The 25,122-nt window shown below is 37.4% G+C and overlaps 1 protein-coding gene across 2 annotated transcripts; it reads right to left on the bottom strand.

Moving 5' to 3' along the window:
* Positions 1-12,039: 12,039 nt before the first annotated feature.
* si:dkey-202g17.3 (4F2 cell-surface antigen heavy chain) lies at positions 12,040-24,861 on the bottom strand. Of its 2 annotated transcripts, none has more exons than XM_051862284.1 (9): positions 24,797-24,861; positions 23,950-24,334; positions 22,125-22,289; positions 21,381-21,478; positions 20,933-21,010; positions 20,741-20,796; positions 17,095-17,290; positions 12,657-12,764; positions 12,040-12,524 (listed from the first exon to the last, which is right to left on the bottom strand). In XM_051862284.1, the coding sequence occupies exons 2-9, from the start codon at positions 24,323-24,325 to the stop codon at positions 12,150-12,152; spliced, it is 1,452 nt and encodes a 483-aa protein (XP_051718244.1). In that variant the 5' UTR covers positions 24,326-24,334; positions 24,797-24,861; the 3' UTR covers positions 12,040-12,149. The 2 variants fall into 2 exon arrangements, with proteins under 2 accessions (XP_051718244.1, XP_051718245.1); XM_051862285.1 differs by having other exon boundaries at positions 24,751-24,804.
* Between the last annotated feature and the right edge of the window lie 261 nt (positions 24,862-25,122).

Here is a 25,122-nt window from a genome sequence, read left to right as displayed (position 1 = left end):
CCCATGACCCTGTCGCCGGTTCACCACTGTTTCTTCCTTGGACCACTTTTGATAGACACTGACCACTGCAGACCGGGAACACCCCACAAGAGCTGCAGTTTTGAAAATGCTCTTACCAAGTCATCTAGTCATCACAATTTGGCCCTTGTCAAACTCGCTCAAATCCTTACACTTGCCCATTTTTCCTGCTTCTAACACATCAACTTTGAGGACAAAATGTTCACTTGCTGCCTAATATATCCCACCCACTAACAGGTGGGCAGTTTTATTCACTTCACCTGTCAGTGGTCATAATGTTATGCCTGATTGGTGTAAATCAGCATAATGGATTGCTTTTGTGCAGGCAAAATAACTGGAAGCGAATGACACCATAAGCCAGACACATTCAAATTACAATAGCCACACCCTGCTCTTACGTTAAAATTAAGATGGATAGGTTGAGCTGGAAAGAGGATGATTGATGGATCTGAGTGGACTGCTCTCAGTGTTTTGATGGTGCCTGGGGGCTCAATGTAACACTTTAGGGAGATAAACCCATGAATGTCATGCTAATAGTCAATGAACAATAAACTGGGTTAAGAGAATGTATTTTAACATAAAAATCTATTTACATATTTAATCTCTAAGGAAATGCCAAGGAAAAGGTCAGAAGTTGAATACAAAAATACTATGGCATTGTAATATGGCATATTATGAGTCATTGAATCATTCATTCAACCGAAATGTTTAACAACGCAGATTCTTTCAAAAACAAAATACCACTACTTTGTGTTTCTCGGAAACGTGTATAGCATTTTTCATTCCGCAGTGACTTGGAATTATTTTCATTGGTGGAGCAAAAACAGACAAAATCTGACAAAATGACAGCTTCAGAATATTTTGTGAACACGCAGGCATGTTTTACGGTTGGTTATCACAGACCAGTCAATACCAATTTTAGCTCTGACTCAGTCTCACCTTCAGTTAATGGAGATCGTTGGCAAAAGCCAGAATTCAGAGGCAAATCAGTGCTTTGCGTGAGTGAGAGTTAACTGAAAATGACAGTTGTGTAGTGTGGAGAAAAAAAACAGCAATCCGATGATTTTGAAATTAGTGTGTGGGCAGCATCACACTTTCTGTCACACAGGAATTGCATTTGAGGTAAACAAACATTTTATTTAGTAAAAGCATAAGTGGTAACAGTGTGGGGAAGTCATCACTTCTAAAGTTACTTATTAGCCTGCATATTGGCTGTTTATTAGTACTTATAAAGCACATATTAAAGGGATAGTTCACCCAAAAATGAAAATCATTCCATGATTTACTCACCCTCAAGCTGTTACGTACACAGAAGGGGACAGCGACACAGGAATGCAGGTATTAAAGTTTATTGAGCGACCAGAATGTGACAGAGTGCAGGTGAGTGAAGACAGGTTAACACGTTGACTGGTATAGCTGATGAACTGATACTTGTCTTGGTTTTGCAGGATGGGCAGACGGATGGCAGACTTGAAGCTTGAGCAGACACAGATGAACTCACAGGAGACAACGAGGAGACCAGGAGACAACGAGGAGACAACGAGGAGACCAGGAGACAACGAGGAGACGAGGGAACACAGGAGACAAGTAAGTATCTTCAGAGGAGTCCTTAAGGTAAGCAAACTGGTGAGTACCAAGTGCCAACAAGACCGGACAGTGACTGAGTGAGAGCGTGGGCCTTTTGTGCTGCTGGTGATGAGGGTGCTGATGAGCTGCAGGTGTGAGTGATTAGTATTCTGGTGATGACGTGCGCTGTGTCTGTGAGAGTGTAGAGCCTGGCGTGTCTGTGACACAAGCCATCCTAGGTGTATATTTTCTTTCAGATGAACACAATCGGAGATATATTTTAAAATATCCTTAGTCCTCCAAGGTTTATAATGGTTGTGAACAAAAAAAAAAAAAATGCATCCATCCATAAAAAAAAAAGAATCCATACGACTTGCATTGTACGTCATGTCATTGTGTACTACATTGTGGAAGTTGCCGCTTTTTGGACGTACGTCGAATGCGTATGGCTGTTTACTTTATAAAGTTTTAAAAAAAGGATACTTGTCTTACACAAATGCATCGATTCACTTCATAAGGCATTTATTAACCCCCTGGAGTCGTATGAATTAATTTTTTTAATCCTACCCAATACCTGAACTTAACCACTACAACAACTACCTTACTAACTATTGATAAGCAGTAAATTAGGGGTTTATTGAGGGAAAAGTCATAGTTAATAGTGAATGTGTTCCCCATACTTAAGTATTACCGCATATGTTATCATATACCTGTATATTTTTTGTCATCACGATTTTTGTCACCTCAAGGGATTGAATAAGAATCACTGAAATAAATTAAAAGTAAATATTTTTGAGGCGACAGATCCTTGGCTCTATATCTCAGTTCACAATAATCCAAACAATCTCTTTCTAAGTATCTGAAGTTTAATCTCTTTAAACAGTATTGGAATGTTTGGAGTAAACTGTGCATAAGAAATTCTATTGTCTTTCATTTCTTTCTTTCTTCCCTTTTATTTTGAGAGGAATGTTTAACTTTTTAAAACCTGGCTTCCCTCAACGGCTCCTCATCCTTCTGCTTAAAGACTGACAAACCAGATTCCAGTTTGCTTGGTAACCACTAACAATACAGCTATGAACAGAATATCTGGAACCTCGCAATTAATCTTAATGCACAAAAATATGGCTTAATCTTAGGACTTTCATCTCGGCACTCCTAAAAATGTGGGATTAGGCCGTCTCTTCATGGCTTCACCTTAAAGCCTTTATGGAAATGCTTCTCTGTAGGCAGAATAGTAAGCTCAAAAGTGATTTGGCAAAGCGGATATGAATGAAAAAGAATCTCAGTGGGAAACATTTATGACGCCGTATTAGTAACACACTGAAGGCAAAAATCAGCCTCTAAGTGTCTCATAAAACTCTTGGCTTTGTTCAGACAGGCCTCCTCTGCTTCTGTGCTTCATTTCGGTCATGAGGTGCAGATCAATGGAAGATTTCTTCAGCATGCAAATATTTACTTGCATATATATATATTATCTTTTCTTTGGTACTGAGTATTAAATTTGCCAAGCCAGATGTTTTTTTTTTTTTCTAAAAAAAAGTGATTTAGAAAATTATGTCTGAATAAAAAATGAAAAATGCTACTGTCATTAAAATTCCACTGTGAACACTATGATTTATTACTCTGTTTCTCCTGAAATGAGTTCTTCTGAAATGTGCATTATCTCATTCACTAAGCAGTTAACTCACTTTAAATCAGTGATTGAAAACAGATTTAGTATGTGAATCATAGATCAGTCTCATTGTTTGGAAACATGTAAAGTGCCAACACAAAATCATCACTGACAATAACACAACAATCTAGATTGCTAATTTTCTCATTCTATATGTGTCCAACTTTAAACACAGTTAATGGAAAGAATATAACAGGGATGAAAGTGTAAGTCATTATTCTTCCTTCTTAATAGCTTGTCATGCTGTTTGGCTCCATCTTGAAGGCTGAATGTATTTAGATTCAAAACCTAAAAACAAAATGTTTACATGAAAAACTACTATACTCAAAATGTCCATAGCTAAAAATTTGGTAGTTATTATTTTTTACATTATTGCAGCACCATTGTTCCAACCACGTAAGTTTGCGAATATTCGATGGAACTATGGTTTCGGGAAACGCCAACTACATCGTTCAACTATGGCCCTGTTTACACCTGGTATTAAGATGGGTTTTGGTTGATCAGATCACAAGTGGATGACGCTAAATACAGGTGTAAGCAGGCTGTAAAACATTTTGAGCTTGTCCACTTTCGATCACTTCCAGTCAGAAAAACATTCGACAGCCACAAAAAACCACCTACTCTCCGCCTACTGACCTAATGTGTAAGCATTATAGGAATTGTGCTGGCAAGACGGGATTTAAACTTTGTCAGCTGAAGTTTGGTTTGAAGACAAAAAACGTACCAAGCACAATGTTCTCTCACCATTCCTGATTTCTAACACACATTCACAGAGTTCAGCATAGTCTTGCAGCTATCAGAGTAGAAACAAAAGCTGATGCTCTCCATATGGTTTTCCACCGTATCCTGTGGTGTTCTTATGTAAATTAAGCAAACTTATTTCATCCAATAGATTGAAAGATCTGAAAAAACCCATACCCGACCATAAACCCTCCCCTCAAATAAATGGGGAAAGAAGTGGTTGAAAGTGGACAAAAGAGATGGATTAAAATGCCAGGTGTAAACGGGTCTCCCTTGTCTGATCGACCAAAACGCATCTTAATATCAGGTGTAAACAGGAACTATGGGGTGCGTTTCCCAAAAGCATCGTTAGCCAACTAACATTGCAAGTTCCGTCGTTACTAACATTGATTTGATTTGGTGTTTCCCGAAACCATAGTTTGCAAACATAGCAAACTGCATCGCAAACTTGTGTGGTTGGAATGACAGCTCTCGAGCAGTGGTTAGAAGCATAGTTTCTTGTTTTTATGACATGTGGACTTAATAAATCATTATCTTGAGCAAAATAAGCAAGCTGACATTAAGTACAATATCTATCTTTTATTTCAAATATATACAAATGTCATTTACATATTTTAGTTTGTCAGGAGATTTTAAGCACCATTTTTGAAGAGTGTGCTTGTGCTTACATGCTCTAGTACGTAAGAACGACCCTATGATTTAATCTGGAAATAAAGCAAAATAACTGAGAAAAATTATTATTCCTCAGATTTCATGTCTGTAATTTATAGCAAAAAATAGCATTAATTCGATCTCAAACTGATTCATTTAAAGAAGTTATTACTCCACCACCTGCAATGACATTTCAGGTAGACAAACAAATTTAATTTATTTATTAAATGCATATGTATTCATTTTTTTTTTTTTTTTGCTGTCATGATTTTTGTCACCTCTTCTCTCAAGGGATTGAAGAAGAGTCTGATTGCACGTCACTGCAAAAATGAAGGTAACAGTTCATTGACTCTATATCTCAGTTCTGAGTATCTGAAGTTTAATCTCTTTAAACAGTATTGGAATGTTTTGGAGTAAATTGTGCATAACAAAATTCCATTGTCTGCCATAACTGCCATGACCAGTTTTCAGGTTTTGCATAACATTTCTTTAACGTGTAGTATTTATAACATGTTAAAAAAATATTTCAGATTTTTTCACACAATTTGTGTAGGTATAGTACAAAAATGTGACACACTAATAAGGCCGATTGTAATGCAAAATATAGTGTAATAATGAAAGGACTGACTTGTCGAAGTATTTTAGAAGAATGTTTTACATAGGAATATTTTTCCAAGCATTTGGCATCTCTTAAAACATGATGTCCTCTTTAATATTCACTCAAAACTTGCATGTATCTTCTCAGAGAAGTTCAGAGGACAAAAATGATCATCTGGGTCACAGGAGTATAACATAAACAGGCCAAATATGTTTCAGTATATCTGAAATATTGTAAACAAATTGCCATTTGAAGGAACAAAAACATTTAGGTTAAAATAGTCCAAAAAAGGATGTGCGTTGAGAATCTGTAAATGATGGACTGAGCCTCTAGTCTTTCCGTCATGCATGTTTGTGGAAAAAGTTTCATTTCAATGTAATATTGATTTACAGGGATAATCTGGATTGATGTTTGGTCTGGAACAGCAGAGTGCAAGAATAATTGCAAACGGATCTCACTGAGCACTTAATGCACAAAATGCACTAGACGTGTCAGAACTCGTGTCTGCAGTGACTGTTTGTAAAGCTGAGCTAATACATCCACATTGTGAGAACTTAAGATACATACTGTATTTCCAATATTTAAACTGGACTTTTCAGAGTTGCAGTCACAATCTATAATCATTTTCTGAGTTTGTAAGATGTATAATAGTTATGCAAATCTTAGAGCAGTGGTTCCAAAACGTTACAAATCCATTTGTCAGATGTTGTGTGAGCACTTGGAGTGCATCAGAATTAGAACGGGGAATCACTTTACTGTAGGAAATTTGTCGTGTCACATCCACTGTAGACAGCATCACTGATTATAACTGATTCCATTTGCTTTTGTCGCGCCGCTCACGTCGTAGACACATTGTTTTGGTAGTTGTGACATTTTAAGTAGATTCATCATCCTGGCATTGCCAGTCCTCACAAACTTGTCCATGCTTACTGCAGAACCACATTAATAGGTTGTTTATTTATATGTTTACACGGCTCCCTGCAATACTCAATTCTGATTCTTCAATTGCGCCATCTAGTGGTCCGTTATTCCATGACAACAACCACTACAACTGATAACAGACCACTCAAGCAGGTACTGCGAGTCAACTTTAGGTCAAATTAATAGGATTCAGTTATACAGGTTCAGACTACATGATATTTTTGTCGATTACGATAGTCACTGTGTCAGATTATATGCTTTTGACTCCTAAAATCTTGTCAGACTACACTTTGCTGTCATCGCCTTGCCATCTTTAATGTCGTGAGTGCTGTCATCTAGAAGGCGGGACTATCGACTGACAGAATAGGGTGCCGTGAATGTAAACAAACACAATAACAGCGTGTTTTGCTCTGTCATGTGGTCAGAAAAGCCCAAAAGTGAACACATATCTGGATTGCAAGGGTATTTGGATTTCCTCCAAAGAGAACTGAGGTAACATATGATTTATTTACCTTTTTCACTCTGTCGCGGTAGTCCCTCGAGGAAACATCATGAACGCTGGAGTGTTGTTAGCTCCACAAACATTTCCTCCATTGTAAATTCCACTTAGCAGGAATGATGCCATTGTCTCTTTTTCATTTTGGCATATTTGAAAGGATGTACTTACGCGCTTCTGTGCTTTGATTGGCCAATGTCACACGTGACGGAACTTGTCGTGGACGACCGAGAAAAAAATTTAACATGCTAGTCTTTATGTCGAGAAGCATCGCAGACGCGGCATCGGTTGTCATCCATGACACACTACACGACTTGAAACGTTTGAATCTTGCGTCCCGACGCCCATTGTCGTTTACGAATCCCCACGACACCCTACTTCAAGCAAATCGGGGGAAAATCGGGCTGAAATCTTGTAGTCTGAACCAAGCATGGCAAGTAGCTGCATAACAGGTTGTTTGCACATGACGTCATTGCTGTGGCGCGAAATGCGGCTGGAGGGCAAGCAGTGATTTTTCTATATAGGAATATGGTTGCTTAAATTGATCAAACCAAGAAACCACAAGGAGCTTTTATCGTTTACGTAACTTATATCGGTTTTTAACTTCAAAAGTTGTCGCCTTTAATGTTTTGCGTCTGCTGATACTGAAATGAATATGGATACCTGCTTACCTTTTTTGTTTTTGACTTGGTTAAATATTCACATTCTTCATGGTATCGTTTGCAGGGAAGAGAAACTATTTTATCCCATTGTGTGATCATTTGGTGTTTTCACTTAAGTTTTGTAGGATTCCGTTCACAACCCTGCTGAAAAACCCAGCTAAAACCAACCTAAGCTGGTTGGCTGGTCTTGCTGGTTTAAGCTGGAAGTAGCTGGTTTTAGCTGGCCTCCCAGCCTGGGTTAGCTGGTCAAGCTGGTCTCCCAGCCTGGGTTAGCTGGTGTTCAGCTGGTTTAAGCTGGTCTCCCAGCCGGCTTAGGTGGTCAAGCTGGTGTTCATCTGGTCTCCCAGCCTGGGTTAGCTGGGGTTCAGCTGGTTTTAGCTGGTCTCCCAACCTGGATTATGTAGTCAAACTGGTCTTCCAGCCTGGACAAGTTGGTGGTCAGCTGGTTTTGGCTGGTCTCCCAGCCTGCAAGTTGGTGAACATGTTACCTAATTACGAATTAATCAGATTTTGTTCCATGCATGTACAGATAAGGTTAAATACCAGGGTAGTTTAACTTCGTAGTTAGGCTGGCTAGATAGTACAGCCTAAATTATTCTAGTTGTTAATAAAATAATATATCTGAACAGAAAATTAACGTATTTGTCAGAATAAAACAATGCAAATGGTTGATCATTGACTGATTTGTTCATTGTTATCGTTGGTATTTATCAGTGATGTATTTATTATTATAAAAATATTATATATACTAAATAAATGCAATATTTGACTAATACACAGATGTTTCAGAGAAACTTTTATTCAATACTTTATGTACTGCTTACAGCGTCTGTTTTAACAATAATAAAGTTCAACATAAGCATGTATTATTAATTAATGATGCTGAAAATTCAGCTTTGCCATCACAGGAATAAATTACATTGTAAAATATAAATATAAATTACATTGTATAAATATAAACTAATTTTGTCTAATGAATTTGATATTTTTTATATAATATATTATAAATGGTAAAATATATATATATATATATATATATATATTATTAGTAATACTAGATGGCGTCATCACGTGATTAATTCTATCCAATGAGACTGCTGGAACTGCATCGCTGTCATTCCGGATACGACCAATTCGACTGGTACCCCGGTCTGCTTCAGACTAGTTTTTAAAATTTCTATAGTAATTTCTAAGTTTTCTATTAAAAAGAAGTGAAACAGGTGAAAATGGTAATGAATTAATTAACTGGAATTAAATTACACCCAATTTTAGTTTAATTTGATTATGAGCAACGTATACTCTGCTGCAGTTTAAATGATAAACGGTTATGTTGATCTGGTTACTGTGAGAACAGTGTCACGCGCTGCTGCTTCAGCCATCATTTGGTAGAAAATGTCCAAATAAATAAAAGTGTTCAACAAGCTGATAGAACTTCACAGTTGGGTCTTGCATCACCCTGCAGAGGTTTCTTTTGCGTAACAATCAGCTGCATTTACACTAGGGGAGCGCAGGGCACAACCTAACGTGGGGTTAGTCGTAACACTTGGTTTAAATATTTCCACACATGCTAGCATGATGAAACTTAGTGTATTTACTGCCATATCGACAATATATAGAGAAAAAAAAAATGCAGAAAAAGAAAATTCAGAATTCAGAAATATTTGGTAGATATCATTGAACATTTATTTAACAATAGCAAAAGTAAATTTAGTTCAAAATGAAAATAATGTAATTTATTACTCTCTCTCATGTCGTTCTACACCTGTAAAACCTTTGTTCATCTTCGGAACACAAATTAAGATATTGTTGATGAAATCCGATGGCTCAGTGAGGCCTCTATTGAGAGCAAAGCCATTCAGACTCTCAAGGTCCATAAAGGTACTAAAAACATATTTAAAACAGTTCATGAGAGTTCAGTGGTTCTATCTTAATATTATAAAGCGACAAGAATACTTTTTGTGCGCCAAAAAAACAAAATAACGACTTTTCAACAATATCTATATGGGCTGATTTCAAAACACTGCTTCATGAAGCTTCTGAGCTTTATGAATGTTTTGTTTCGAATTAGTGATTCGGATCTCCTATCAAACGGCTAAACTGCTGAAACCACGTGACTTTGGCACTCCGATTCACTGATTTGATTCGTGAAGCTCTGAAGCAGTGTTTTGAAATCGGCCCATAGATAATGTTGAAAGTCTTTATTTAGTTTTTTTGGCGCACAAAAAGTATTCTTGTCGCTTTATAATATTAAGATAGAACCACTGAACTCACATGAACTGATTTAAATATGTTTTTAGTACCTTTATGGACCTTGAGAGTTTGAATGGCTTTGCTCTCAATGGAGGCCTCACTGAAATTAACTTTTATGAATATCTGAGATACCATGGAAAAAAAGGTGAATAAAGAGGAAGAACCTGAACATTCATAAAATATTATTTCAAGCAATGTTCAGCATTGGTACTGGCTACTGGCTTTGTCTCATGTTCTGTGAGAGCTGTGTGTGGAGGGAGAGGAGTGTTTTTTCAGCTGTGTTTTTCTGAATGTCTGTATATGTTTATTCATCTGTTTGCATGTATTGTTTTGACCAGTGCTGTATAGCTGTGTTTTACAGAGTGTTCATTGTCAACTACAAAATTATTTAAATTTGAATTTCTAAGAAAATGCTATTATTTTATATGAAAATAAATTTGTCTTTTATTGACGTAATATTTTAGTTTGTCATTTATATTTTTTGATTAGATCAGATAACATTTTAAACGGTCATGGTCATGTTACAGTGTGCCCCACTTATGGGGCATGGTGTCACATTTCACTTCCCTTCTTTCGGGGTAAATAAAGAAAAAAGTATACACTATATTAATGAAACAAAGCCACATATTTGTACCAGACTGTGTGGAATTAATGTGAAACAAAATAAATTCTCTGAACTCTACAGATTTACACAAACTGAGAAAGTCAAAAAGCATTAGGTTCGTCTGTTTGTTAAATCCTTCTGTAATCATCTGCAGATGACATATGCTGAAATTTGTTCTCACAGAGGAATTGCTTCCCGCCACAACATTTGATTTATGAACATTTAATATGATTATTTCCGAGCATGAACAACCTGACTGTCAAGTGTTCAGTTACTGCGAAACCCCAAATAAAAGGCTTGCCCTCTGTCCTGGCTTTATTAATTTTTAAAAAAAAAAAAGTTTTTAAATGAAAGCAGAATGTTCTGTTCCGTTCTGAAAGCTCAGATTATTGCATTACGGCATATGTGTAGAGGTAAGAGGGTCCGTTTGATTCATGACAAGTTATTGAACCAAGATGGTTTTGTTTTGCTCTCACAGTCAACAGATTGTCAATTTTCTTTTGAGTCTGTGACAACTGGGAATAAGTTGGTCCCACTACGGTCCTCTAATTGAGCCCATCCTTAAAAATATCCCAGTGAATTGTATCTCTTCTCCTATGTAAACAATTAACCACCATGATTGTTAGATAATGCACAGTTAGACGTGCATTGCAGTGCATTTTCAGATGCCAAGAAATATGCATGACGACAATTGTATGTTGTGATGAAATTGTGCGCACTTTATTTTTTTGTTGTGCAAATAAACCAATATCAAACTCATATTACCAATGTGACCTTAAAAACAGACATTTTTGGCTGTTTGCACATAAAAAAAATATGTGAGGCCATGAAAACATGTCTAGAGTTACAAAATGTCCAGGGACGGGCCTGTTCATACAATAAAAATGTTGATGTCAAACCATAACAGCAACGGGGAACCAGAACCAGATATGTGTCATCTCTGTCCGTAACATGGAGCCCGCAGCTTATACAGTAATACTCTTTTGAAATTGAAAACAAATTCACAATAAATATTGAAGCGGTTTATGGCTATTTCACTCTTTGTTTAGTTTTACAAATGTATTAATATGGTAATCAGCTATTTTTACCTATGAAAGTAAGAATATTGAAAGTAAAAAAAGAAAAAATCTAAACATAAAAGGCATTTTAAAAAGTAGCAAAAATGAGGTAAGACATTTCCCATTTGAAGGTCACCTTCATACTGTATAATAAATAAAACAATTTAAATCTGTTTTTAATAAGAATCCACCCCAGGACATAAAATATTTGAAAAAACAACAACAAAAAAACATCTTAATTTAAATTTGCATTGGTTTCTCTTTATTAGATTATTTGCAAAGATACAGAGTGCACTTCAGTCCCACTGCCAATTTTTATTAATTTTAAACCAATTAATTTAGTTTTAGTTAATACTCTTATACTCTAAAAAATGCTGGGTTAAAAACAACCCAAGTTGAGTTGAAAATGGACAAACCTAGCGATTGGGTTCTTTTAACCCAGCAGTTGGGTTAAATGTTTGCCCAACAACTCAACTATTGTTTAAAATGACTGTAGTGCTTGCTTAAAATGAACCCAAAGTATGATGGAAATGAACATTTATTAATAAGTTTAATGAATGATAATTAAACAATAAACTTTTATTAAATTGCTTATTAATAAATGTTAACATTTGGATTATTATTGCTGCCTCTAATAATTATGTGTCTGACTTTTAATTTCCAACTGGTTCATTTTAAGCCAGCCATATAGTCATTTTTACCAGTAGTTGGGTTAAATAAAACTGCCCAGCACGTTGGGCAAACATTTAACCCAACCACTGGGTTAAAACAATCCATTCGCTGAGTTTGTCCATTTTCAACCCAACTTGGGTTGTTTTTAACCCAGCAGTTTTTAGAGAGTAGTTACAACTAACCAATACTTAACATCTTTAGATCTTAGTTATATTAATAAGCTAATACAAGCATTTTATCTTAGGAAGAGTTGTCAGATTCAAACAGTTTTATGACAATGGCCTCATGCGGCTGCATTTTTATTGACCGTAGAGACACGGGGCCGAATCGGTCAAGACCTGTGCTGGTTAAAAACACCCCAGCTTCAGGTAGGCTGGGAGCCCAGTCTGGGTCCAGAGTGTGAGGTTCAGAACCCAAATTAAACAAGACCAGGAAGTGAACGCAGCCCCATGAGCGCAGGAAAGCTAAAGGAGGTGTGGCTGTAGAGTTGAGGCCAGAGGATGACATGCTGCTATTGAAGGGAAGGAAGGTGAATCGGCCAAAGTGGAGAGCCTCTTCACGAGCACGCGACTGAATCAGAGAATGGAAGAGGGCTAGCGGTTGATTCAACTGTTCCTGTATTTTTGAACAGATTAATAGAAATGTCACGTCACAAAAAAAGTCATTGAACCATTGAAAAATCATTGAACATTCAAACTGTATTCGACCACAGTTATTGATATGTTGAGGATGGTTTTGTCATCTCACCTTAATTGGATTGACCTCATCTCCATATCTGATGACGGGTGTCCCAGGTAAAGTCATGATCAGGACTAGAATTGCTCTCTGTAGCTCCCACGGGACTCCTCCACCCACCTGTGAATGGTTCAAACACATGTGACATTGCATACAGAGCATAGAGGATTCTCAGAAACTTCCATTCAACTCAGACTGAATAAGTATTTCACTGCTGACAAAATGGGCTTTCAATAAAGCTTGGCTGCTTATGCAGTAGAAAGGCAGTTTAAAAAAAAAGAAAAAGAAAATGGGTTGTTGAAAAAAGGCTGTTGTCTTCATTTTTGCCAAATACGTAGGAAAACTTCAACACCCATAATGCACTGGCCATGTTGCCATCCAAGGCCACTCCTACCAGTCTGCTATGGATACGCTTCCAGAGTCAAATACTGCCTTGCTTTAGTAGGAAATACTTCTTAGCAAACTTTTAGTCATAATGATGTTGACTTGTATTGTTCCAAGGTGCAAGAATTCAAACATTTAGCGGGAGAGTTACTTTCGGTTTCCAGTGAAGAATCCAACAGGGCGTTGTAGGCAGAGACTAAAGGCTGCAAAGAATCATAAATACGGAGAGAACGCCTCGACGGAAAATCTGAAAAACCTCCGTGTTTGTAGTCAACATTTCAAACTGGATGACCAAATGAAGGGAATAAAACTGAACGAAACGGTCCTCTTAGTTCCGCCTGAAGCAAAACGCTGTCGCATACAGGTATGAAAACGGTTGCTATAGTGTTCCATTTTTACCATAATGCTGTTTTTAAAGAGTAGACGAATTATGATACAATTTTCAGTGATAATTTTAAACTTACAATAACAACCCTCTGTCGATCTGACTGTACGTGACTGGGATACAAAAATGCGGAAGTATAATCTGTAGTTTGTACGAAATCCCTCGTCATGATTACAAATAAACATGAATTTCTCAGTCCAGGTAACACGGTGAACTAGTAAACATTGTTCATCTACATATACTACCCACATTGTAACAATACAAATCGGGTTAAAAATCAGTGAAGTTACACTGTAAATACAACAATGATAAACATGGTTTCTGCGACCTCAAAGTTTTTTGTTTTAAGGATTAGTTCACTTTTGAATGAAAATTTCCTGATAATTTACTCACCCCCATGTCATCCAAGATGTTCATGTCTTTCTTTCTTCAGTCGAAAAGAAAATAAGGTTTTTGAGGAAAACATTCCAGGATTTTTCTCCATACAGTGGACTTCACAGTTTGAAGGTCCATATTGCAGTTTCAGTGCAGCTTCAAAGAGCTCTACACAATCCCAGCTGAGGAATAAGGGTCTTATCTAGCAAAACGATCGTTCAATTTCTAAAAAATGAAATAAAAATGTATATACTTTTTAACCACAAATGCTCATCTTGTACTAGCTCTTCAATCCGCACACATGACGTAATCACGTTACAAAGGTCACGTGGAAGTACCGATCCAGTGTCTACGAAGTGAACGTGCAAAGATTAAGCCAAACGCCCTTTACAAAGAAAAAGGTAAAACAATGATATTGGACGAATTTGAAGGTGGAGGAGAAAATTAGATGAAGTTTTTCGCCCTACACCCGTGACCTTTCAATGTAATGTGTTGCGCATCGCAGAGCAGTGCAAGACAAGCATTTGTGGTCATGTAGAGCCCTTCGAAGCGACACTGAAACTGCAATTTGGACCTTCCACCCGGTGAACCCCACTGAAGTCCACTATATGGAGAAAAATCTTAATTTATTTTTGACTGAAGAAAGACAGACATGAACATCTTGGATGACATGGGGGTGATTAAATTGTCATTCAGAAGTAAACTAATCCTTTAATGAATTATTGGTCAAGAGCTTGAAGTCATCAAACTTTGAAATTTTTTAAGCCTTTTGACAAATGAATTTCAATAACTTTTCCATGACTGTAATTACTAGATGAGCGTTTTTAAAAGTAAAACAGATTTTATGAATGACCGTGACATTTTCAGACCTGGAAATCAAAATTTAAGTCTCCCCTGATATTCCCAGGTTTTCCATCACTGTGGAATGTTTTTTTAAACTTTGTTAATGACCATGTAGAAATATAACATTTCTCTCTGTGTGAAAATGTTATCATAGTTCACTAAACCATTGATCAAACTCAAGTGTCTGTCAGCAACTAGTCTTTGTGTAGGTTATACATACTATTCTTTTTCTGTAGTTAATTAATGCTGACGTCATGTTTTATCTTGGTCATATTTACTGTAAATGAAAGTTTTCTGGTTTGATGCATCACAAAAAATAACACCCTGATCATGTTTTTGGCAGATCAATTTTCCTGCCAGCTCAAAAAAAAAAAGGTGTGAAATAAAATGAGTCCTATATGCCACCCACCTCACAGTTTCATTTCCAAATAAAGTGTGTCTATTATTTTTTCAAATATTCTCTTGCAGTCAAGTGATTTGCAAATTACTGCAAATTACAAGCAGCTAAAACTGGTTCAGGCCCAAAACCCCTCTAAAACCAGCAAACCTGAGGTGTGTTTCCTGAACAACAACTAAACTCTCTACTTAACCACAGTGCAACGCTGGAAAAATTAACTAGCTAGTCCCGACTGTTTACCGTAAAAAAAAGGTCACACATCAGTCAAATAAATTATAGCTCATTTACACAAAATTGTTAAGTTTTAAAAATCATGTTAACAGGCAGTATTTGCATGATCTACAGTATTTAAGTCCACTTAATAGTAGTTCCAACCACACAAGTTTGCAAAGCTGTTTGAGAATGTTTGTTGGAACTATGGTTTTGGGAAACGCCGAATTGTTGAACTGTGTTAGTCGGGGTGTCCAGTCCTGCTCCTGGTCATTGTCCTGCAGAGTTCAGCTCCAACCCCAATTAATTGCACCTGAACCAGCTAATCAAGGTCTTACTGGGCATACTAGAAAGTTCCAGGCTGGTGTGTTGAGGCAAGTTACAGCTAAACTCTGCAGGACAGTGGCCCTCCAGGACTGAGTTTGGACACCTCTGATGTTAGTAATGATGGAACTGGCAACCATAGTTGGCTAATGACACTTTTGGGAAACACACTGCAGGTTATGAGACCAACTAGGACCAGCAAACCAGCTTACGTTTTGGGAATCTTTAAAGTCGGCGTGAAACAAAAGTTGGGATAATCTTTTCTTCCCTACCCACCTATTTCCTAACAAGCCTACTGTGTTTTAGATTATGGGAGGCACTTCAGTTTTGGGGAAGTTCCACTCAAAAAGACTGAAAGAAATCATGTCACGTCCATAACATTGCTGCAGAAATAATCAAACTTTTGGGGTTATTCATGGTCTGTTGTAGTATTTTGTTAATGCTTTTACACTTTTAAATTTCTTTTTAATGTTCGATGGTTGTAGAGTGAGTAGAATAATGTCATTTCAGTTTACTCAGATCTTGAAAATGCTTATTATTGCGTTCATAAAGCGAACCTTTCGTTGATTGTTTACAGTTAAACTGAAGTTACTCCCATAATTTCCGCATGGGGCGTAGGACAGAGGTGGATTGTGATACAGTCAAACCAAAATTTATTAAGACACCTTTAACATTTCATTCATTAATACAGTTTATTTACTATAGTTTAAAAAATGGTAATAAAATATGACAAGATCTCAGAGTTAAACTGTGTCAGAAAAAAATAATCTTAATTATGTCAGATAACACTTAAGCAAAACATGGTCAGGTCAAAGTGTCTGAATAATTTTTGGTCCCAAATTTTTATCAATTTTACTGGTAGTACACTGTATGAAGAATTTTTGGGTATAATATGTCAGTTTATTTTGCTATCCTCACTTACATAAATGAACTATACTGTCCTGTACCTACTATTAAAAATATATCAAAAATGTCTGAATAATTTTTGGTTTGACTGCATATATCCGAGTGAAACGGCTACTTGTACAAGAAAAAATGTAGCGTGGGACTTGATTTTGTTAGTTGTGGCTTGCTATTGGTTGATCTCATGTGAGTGACAGGTTGTCCCGCCCTCACGCCAGTAAACACATCATCAAAGAAGAGATGTCACTGCAAGTGGGAGGGGAAGTTATTTTGATTAAAGTTTATGAGGGTTCATGAAAAAAAAAAAGAAGAAGATATGCATGGATAAATCTTTTATAATAAATACTGCAATATTCCATTTTGATTTCATGGTGACTTCAAAAGAATCATTGTGCAAGATCAAGTCCCCTGCAGAATACAATCCTCCTTCAACGCCATATGATTACATAAAGTAATATGATAGCTTAGCAGACTAAATGATTAGCATGCTAACTATAGAATAATATGATGGGAAGTTAGCTCTTCAGGCAAATGGGTTTGCATGCTAACTCAAAACACTATTTCATAAGTCTTTTGTGGATTTTGTCATTGATAAACTGTTAAAGTCAGTTCAGTGCATATCCACTCACAGTCCAGCTCGGCCAGTGTCCCTGCGGTGTCTGCAAACTGGCCTCCATGGCCTCAGCCACCTCAGCAGGAGACAACGGATGGTGTGATGGGGGAATCAGTGACTTTGTAACCAGCTCCACCAGTGAACCATTAACCGTAATGTTGGACACCTTTAGCGCTGGAAGAGTGTTACTTGTTTGCCTCACCATCAATATTCTACAAGAATGAGATAACAAGACCTGATTTAAGTCACCATGACTTGCGTAAAACAAGTTTAAGTAGCAAATTAATTAACCTGTTAACTGTCACTGTCCCAGTACCGGGACACTTTTTTTTGGCACACTTTCTTAATTGCCTTTTCCCCCCATATCACATATTTTAGTAATCATCATAAATTAGGTATAATTCTAAAGCTTATAGGATTTTGAATTATACCGCCTTCTGTATTCACCTTACGAAAAAAGCTTTTTTTTTAGTACGTTTATGATGGATGGATGTGGATGGAAGCACTTTCTTCAGCTCATACTCATTGCTCACTGCCATTATAAAGCTTGGATGCATCAGGATATTTATTATTGAAAGTGAACTAATCCTTTAAACACATCCTGTGAAAATCCTTTAAAAGTGGACATTGCTTTAACATGGAAATGCTCCTCCCCCTTGTGGTCAGTGTCATGTTTCAAATTTGACAAAATTTACTGCACTATTTTAAAATAAATTATTTTTCTAATCTTAACAAAACACATATATTGTTGGAAAGGTCTGAGACTCAAGGTTCTGTTTTTGGCTGCTGTTTTGTGATAGAACTGATATTGTGATAGAATTCTTTTAATTTTTGACATGCAAACACACACACACACACACAAAAAAAAAAAAAAAAAAAAAAAAAAATAGAATGTAGGTGTCACCCATTGGCTTATTTTTGGTATATATGTAACCCCTCACCCAGGGCCCCACTCTGCGCGGGCCTCGAACCTGGATCTCCGGCATGGGAGTCGGACACTCTAACAAGGAGGCTAAAGGCTGCAACCTCTAGCGTCAGTCACTAGAGCATCTCTTGAGATCAGAGGAGTGAGGTTTACTCGTCCCACGACTACTAGCTGGCCTCCGTTACACTCACCCCCCTAAACCTCACTCCCATCCGGGTCACGGCACCAATGTAACCCCTCACCCAGGTCCTACTCGCCCCACTCTGCGCGGGCCTTGAACCTGGGTCTCCGGCATGGGAGTCGGACGCTCTAACAAGGAGGCTAAAGGCTACAACCCCTAGCGTCAGTCGCTAGAGCATCTCTTGAGATCAGAGGAGTGAGGTTTACTCACACAGCGACTACTAGCTAGCCTCTGTTACACTCACCCCCCTAAACCTCACTCCCATCCGGGTCACGGCACCAATGTAACCCCTCTACCTAGGTTCTACTCGCCCCGCTCTGCGCGGGCCTCGAACCTGGGTCTCCGGCGTGGGCAATTTTGGTGATATCAACTTCAAATTTGGAACACCACTTGGTTAGACATATGGCTTTGATGTTATAGCAATTTTAGAGTACAAATTATTTTGTAAAATATATATTTTGTATAAAATAAAAGGTATTTAGTACAGTACAAACTTTCACTTTCCAGAGCATTCTTGAATTACAATCATTTAAGTTAATTTAATTTTTCACGTCTATGTGACAGTTAACAGGTTAATAGACATTTGTCGAGTTTTATGTACTGCAGGCTCACAATGGAAATGGAAAAGAAATTAAAACAGAGAAGATATTTGGAAGAATGTCAGTAACCAAACAGATCTCGCCCCCCATTTACTACCATAGTAGGAAAAATAAATACTATTGTAGTCAATGGTGGGCGAGATGTGTTTACAAACCCGATTCCAAAAAAGTTGGGACATGGTACAAATTGTGAATAAAAAAGGAATGCAATGTGGAAGTTTCAAATTTTTATATTTTATTCAGAATACAACATAGATGACATATCAAATGTTTAAACTGAGAAAATGTATCATTTTAAGGGAAAAATAAGTTGATTTTAAATTTCATGGCATCAACACATCTCAAAAAAGTTGGGACAAGGCCATGTTTACCACTGTGTGGCATCCCCTCTTCTTTTTATAACAGTCTGCAAACGTCTGGGGACTGAGGAGACAAGTTGCTCAAGTTTAGGAATAGGAATGTTGTCCCATTCTTGTCTAATACAAGCTTCTAGTTGCTCAACTGTCTTAGGTCTTCTTTGTCGCATCTTCCTCTTTATGATGCGCCAAATGTTTTCTATGGGTGAAAGATCTGGACTGCAGGCTGGCCATTTCAGTACCCGGATCCTTCTTCTACGCAGCCATGATGTTGTAATTGATGCAGTATGTGGTCTGGTTTTTTTTTATGTTGGAAAATGCAAGGTCTTCCCTAAAAGAGACGACGTCTGGATGGGAGCATATGTTGTTCTAGAACTTGGATATACCTTTCAGCATTGATGGTGCCTTTCCAGATGTGTAAGCTGCCCATGCCACATGCACTCATGCAACCCCATACCATCAGAGATGCAGGCTTCTGAACTGAGCGCTGATAACAACTTGGGTTGTCCTTGTCCTCTTTAGTCCGGATGACATGGCGTCCCAGTTTTCCAAAAAGAACTTGATTCGTCTGACCACAGAACAGTTTTCCACTTTGCCACAGTCCATTTTAAATGAGCCTTGACCCAGAGAAGACGCCTGCGCTTCTGGATCATGTTTAGATATGGCTTCTTTTTTGACCTATAGAGTTTTAGCCGGCAACGGCGAATGGCACGGTGGATTGTGTTCACCGACAATGTTTTCTGGAAGTATTCCTGAGCCCATGTTGTGATTTCCATTACAGTAGCATTCCTGTATGTGATGCAGTGCCGTCTAAGGGCCCGAAGATCACGGGCATCCAGTATGGTTTTCCGGCCTTGACCCTTACGCAGAGAGATTGTTCCAGATTCTCTGAATCTTTGGATGATATTATGCACTGTAGATAATGATAACTTCAAACTCTATGCAATTTTTCTCTGAGAAACCCCTTTCTGATATTGCTCCACTATTTTTCGCCGCAGCATTGGGGGAATTGGTGATCCTCTGCCCATCTTGACCTCTGAGAGACACTGCCACTCTGAGAGGCTCTTTTTATACCCAATCATGTTGCCAATTGACCTAATAAGTTGCAAATTGGTCCTCCAGCTGTTCCTTATATGTACATTTAACTTTTCCGGCCTCTTATTGCTACCTGTCCCAACTTTTTTGGAATGTGTAGCTCTCATGAAATCCAAAATGAGCCAATATTTGGCATGACATTTCAAAATGTCTCACTTTCAACATTTGATATGTTATCTATATTCTATTGTGAATAAAATATAAGTTTATGAGATTTGTAAATTATTGCATTCCATTTTTATTCACAATTTGTACAGTGTCCAAACTTTTTTGGAATCGGGTTTGTAGTTACTGACATTCTTCCAAATATCTTCCTTTGTGTTCAGCAGAAAAATGAAATTCATACAGGTTTGCAACTACTTGAGGGCTTTTGGGTGAACTATCCCTATAAAGTCAACATGAAAGGGTGTTCGCAACCTATTTTACTTCTATTTTTTACCAAGGCTTGAGTTTATCCTTCAGGAATTGACTTTGTGTGATCGGCATATGGCTGAAAAACTTGATACCTTTCATCATCTTGTGAACTGAACTCTTGCATCAGCACGTTCCAATCCATTAGAGTCTGTGAATCATAAATGCACATTGATTTTTATGAAGGCACTGCGTAAAGGCCCCTAACCACCTGCAACACATCATCAAAAACCCACACGCTTTTTCCACAAAACAAGACACGTCAGTGTGTTTTCAGACACTTTTACCTCTGCAGAGAAGGCTGCGTCTGTATCACAGATCCCAAACCCAGACACACCGTACTCCAGCCAATACCTTAATGAGTACTGGCGAGGGAAATAATATCACATGAGCAATAATAAACAAGTGGTAGACAGAAATATTGACATAAAACAGTAATCCTTACAAGAATCATCTAGTGACAGTTAGACTTGCCAGAATATCATAATTTTCACACTGATATGGTATGCAAGTTCAAACCAGTTATACAGGTATGAGCACTGGTTGAGTGCTAGAAGATGATTTTCGCTCTGCAATTGCTTACACAATAATGTTTATATATTAAATAATGAAAATAAAGGAAATTAAAATATTAATTTACATACAGTCCAACCAAAAATTAAGGACACATGTGCAGTGGTGTCAGAGTAGTGCAGAATGGACTTGAGGCACATTTTTTCCAATAACATTCAATACCTGAATGTACTCTGATGCACCGGACCAAACTTCAGTGTCATTACCCAACTCCTGCTCAAACAGGTCCAGCTCACAAAGATCCAGCATCACTCTCACACCTGAACCATATGGAAAATCTTTGAATCAGTTAATATTGTATTAATATTGCCTAATATTGTACACAAAAATTCTACCTCATTTTTTCTTCACACTTCCACTGTTTCACAAGCACATTTGCAGTATTTGGACACAGCTAAAAAAATGTATAACTGTCTTTGCATTATATAACAAAATGGTAAACCAATCACACATTTCAAGAACAAAACATTTCACAAAAGATATTTCTTAGATTTTAAATTATAAAACAAAAGAAATACTGTTCAACATCATGACAAAAAGCATGTGGACACTTTGTGCTTGTCAAATGTGGAACATGTCCATAGTTAATGTGATGAGAACTAAAGGAGAGGAGAACTAAAAATAATCTTGAGGGCAATTGATTAAATGTAATTGGTTAAAATCAACTGAGAAAAGTTTGCATTATTTAATATGTTTTTTTTAATGCAATGATTTTCAATACTTGGAGGCCAGTGTATGAGACTAGACTTATGTAATATGGCTAAACAGCGCTATCTACTGAATGCCAAGGTTAGTGCAGTCCTGATCCAACTGCATGCAGATACAATATTTAATGAAATTTTTTCATTTTTATAAAACTACCAAAATAAAATCAAGCGCATTTTTTAATAATGAAAATGCACCTGCCTGCTTTCCGGCTTTCTGTGATAAGCCGTCTGAATTGTGGAAGTGTGCCCAGACTTTGGTCAATCTCTGTCAGGTTGGGTGGGGAGCTGTCATGCCGGAAGAACCCCTCCAGGATCACTGCCCCAACTCCCAGTGACTTCAGATATGGCAGCTGCTCGGACACCCCTGAATGTGAGACATACACCATCATGACGGACTTCACAACTGGAATTTCATTGCTGTTTACATGTATTAGGCCACTATACAGTCCATTCTGGAGCAAAATTATTCTCCTGTTACCACTGTAAAGCTGCTTTGACACAATCTACATTGTAAAAATCGTTATATAAATAAAGGTGACTTGACTGCTCACACTCAGTCACTGCACTATGACACTTCACATGCACAAATTTATATATATATATAAAATTTAGTAGGTTATATACTGTAGAATTATAATATGTATATATATATATATATATATATATATATATAAATAAAATATTTAATTTTTTAATTATATCAGTAGTTGGTCATTGGGACACACATACTGTCGCACACTAATGGCACTGTTAATCACAATTATATTTTTAAAACAATTAAATTAAAATATCATGCCTTGTTCAACTCTGTTATTTAGTTTTGTTGTTGTTGTTGTTTTTTGAGAGACATAGCACAGGTGAATATGGAGCCCCTAAAGCAGCGTTGCCAGGTTTTCACAACAAAACCCACCCAACTGCTACTCAAAACTACACTAAAACTAGCCCAATCGCGTTTCAGGGGGGGTCCCCTGGTAAAAATTGTGTCCTGTAAGGTAAAATCTGTGTTTTTTGGCAGGGTTCCCCAGGTAAAATTAGCATTCCAGGGAATAAATATCACGTTATTGGGGTTGCTTCCGCGGACATGAAAAACAACCTGCGGCAACACTGTTAAAGCAGCCCAATTCCATAGGAAAATCATGGAATTGGCAACACTGCCCTAAAGAGACATAGTGATAAAAAAATTGAGATGTTAGGAGAATTTTTGTTAAAGCTTTTGCATTCTCTCGCAAATGTTTTGTATTACCCCGAGAAAATTCATGTTCGCTCACAAAATTTCTAACAAGAGTTCTGTGCAAGCTAATGCAAAGTTTCTCAGGGGAATGCAAAAAAAAAAAAAAACTGAGAGAATGCAAAAGCATTGAAATATATTTTTTCCTCCCATCATATATTTTTTTCCACCACCATGTCCCTTTAGGGGCTCCGTAGGTGAATAATATGGTGTAAGCCACAGATATTTTGCACTGATATTCAACTCTGAAACATTCAACCTCAAAATATTTTGACATGGGTTATTTTTTTCAAACATTTTAGTAAAATGTAAACAATGACAATAAAACATAAATTATGGGAACAATATATAACTGCTGGTATTTTGCAAGTCTTTGACCACAAACTGATGGCTAGTTTAATAATCATGCAGTGGAAAACACATATCTGTTGACCGCTATTCTGAATATTGGGGGGAAGCATTTGCATTTAGTGGTAAGGTGAGGTGGGAAAATATTCTTTCAATAATTTTTTCAAGTTAAAGGATGATGATAAATTATAACCAATTATGATGGCACATTTTCCTGTGAATGACCCTTGTTGTCTGATTTACTGTCTATTAGACATTGTCGCAATCACAACATGTGCTAAATGTCCTGTGATGTGGTTTCTGGAGATACTTTATAAATGCAACACTGGCTTAGACTTTGGCATGCGGGTATAATTTTAGGCTTCAGGATGGATGGTGGATAAACAGCTTGGATGTAGATGCAATCTAATGTTGTTTTTACTGCTGTAAATTGTTTTTATGGACTTACTGCTGATATGGCTGACCTCGTCACTGTCCACATCCATGAAGAGTGCTGGCTGCAGGCGGTAAAACACATCCCTCTGCCACCAGTGTAGCGAAGGAGACACTATCCGCGGGCTCTGAATGATTATTGCGATTGCAGTGCCAAGCATTATTAGCCAACCAATCCAGAAGCAAAGAACCAGACGAGAACGAAACTTCCTCCATTCTGGTCCTCCTGCGCACTTCTCTAGTTCCTCTTTGCTCAGGGGCTTCCAGGTGTACTGCTGGTGCTGATCTTCTGGGATAAGGAGAGGGACAGTCTCTGACCCGTCCAGATCTGTAAATCGACCTCTAGCAGATGCGCTGCCATAGCCTGGATCAACTTCGACCTTCAGTGTCATCTGGTCTCACTGGATGATGTTAGAAGCCATTGAGATGAAAAACAAATTGTTAGTGTAGGTACACTAAATATCAACAGAAACAACCACAATTTCATCAAATTTAAAATATTTCAGATTTTGTAGCTGATGAGAATCCCTGAAACTATCACATATTTCACATGTTTCTCCATCAGTGGTAAATAAAAATGCCATATAGTTACAGGGTACTTTTCATTCTTTGTTGAATATCCCTGGTGGAATAAACGTTAAACGCAACTAAGTGCAAATAAAAACTTACAGGGTAAAACCATCTCATAAAATATTTTTAAAGGTAGTTTATGTAACTTTGTTTGTTCAAAATTCATCAATTCATCATCTATCCTTCTTCCAAAACGTGTTTTTGTTTTACCCTGATTCACTATGGTAAGCCTATTATAATTGTTTACATTTTAGACCTGTCGGGATGGTTTTTGCGGGAAATTGTGTACATACGTCAGTCGCCCGTGCGTGTCTCGTCATATCCGTAAACAGAGAAAAGTTGCTCCGGCTACTTTGACGCATTTATGGTGTGGGATGGGCATAGGTTAGTTGTCAAAACGAGCGAAAATGGAGCCGCTAAATCTCCAACCTCCGGGGAATAACCCGTTTAAAAAAACAAATTCCAAAGAGAGGAGAGACTGCGTGCAAAAAGAGAGCATGACAAAGCTCGTAATAAATCAGAATCAACATTGGCTTGGCTTTTCAGAGAACTGATGGATTTGAAATGTTGTAAAAGCGACGCAGAGATGCCGTTTTATTACTCAACAGGTGAGTAAGGT

This window comes from Ctenopharyngodon idella, chromosome 15, assembly GCF_019924925.1.
Source record: "Ctenopharyngodon idella isolate HZGC_01 chromosome 15, HZGC01, whole genome shotgun sequence".
NCBI classification, from domain to species: domain Eukaryota; kingdom Metazoa; phylum Chordata; class Actinopteri; order Cypriniformes; family Xenocyprididae; genus Ctenopharyngodon; species Ctenopharyngodon idella.
Note: the sequence above shows the minus strand (reverse complement) of the source record. Positions and strands in the feature narration are given on the sequence as shown.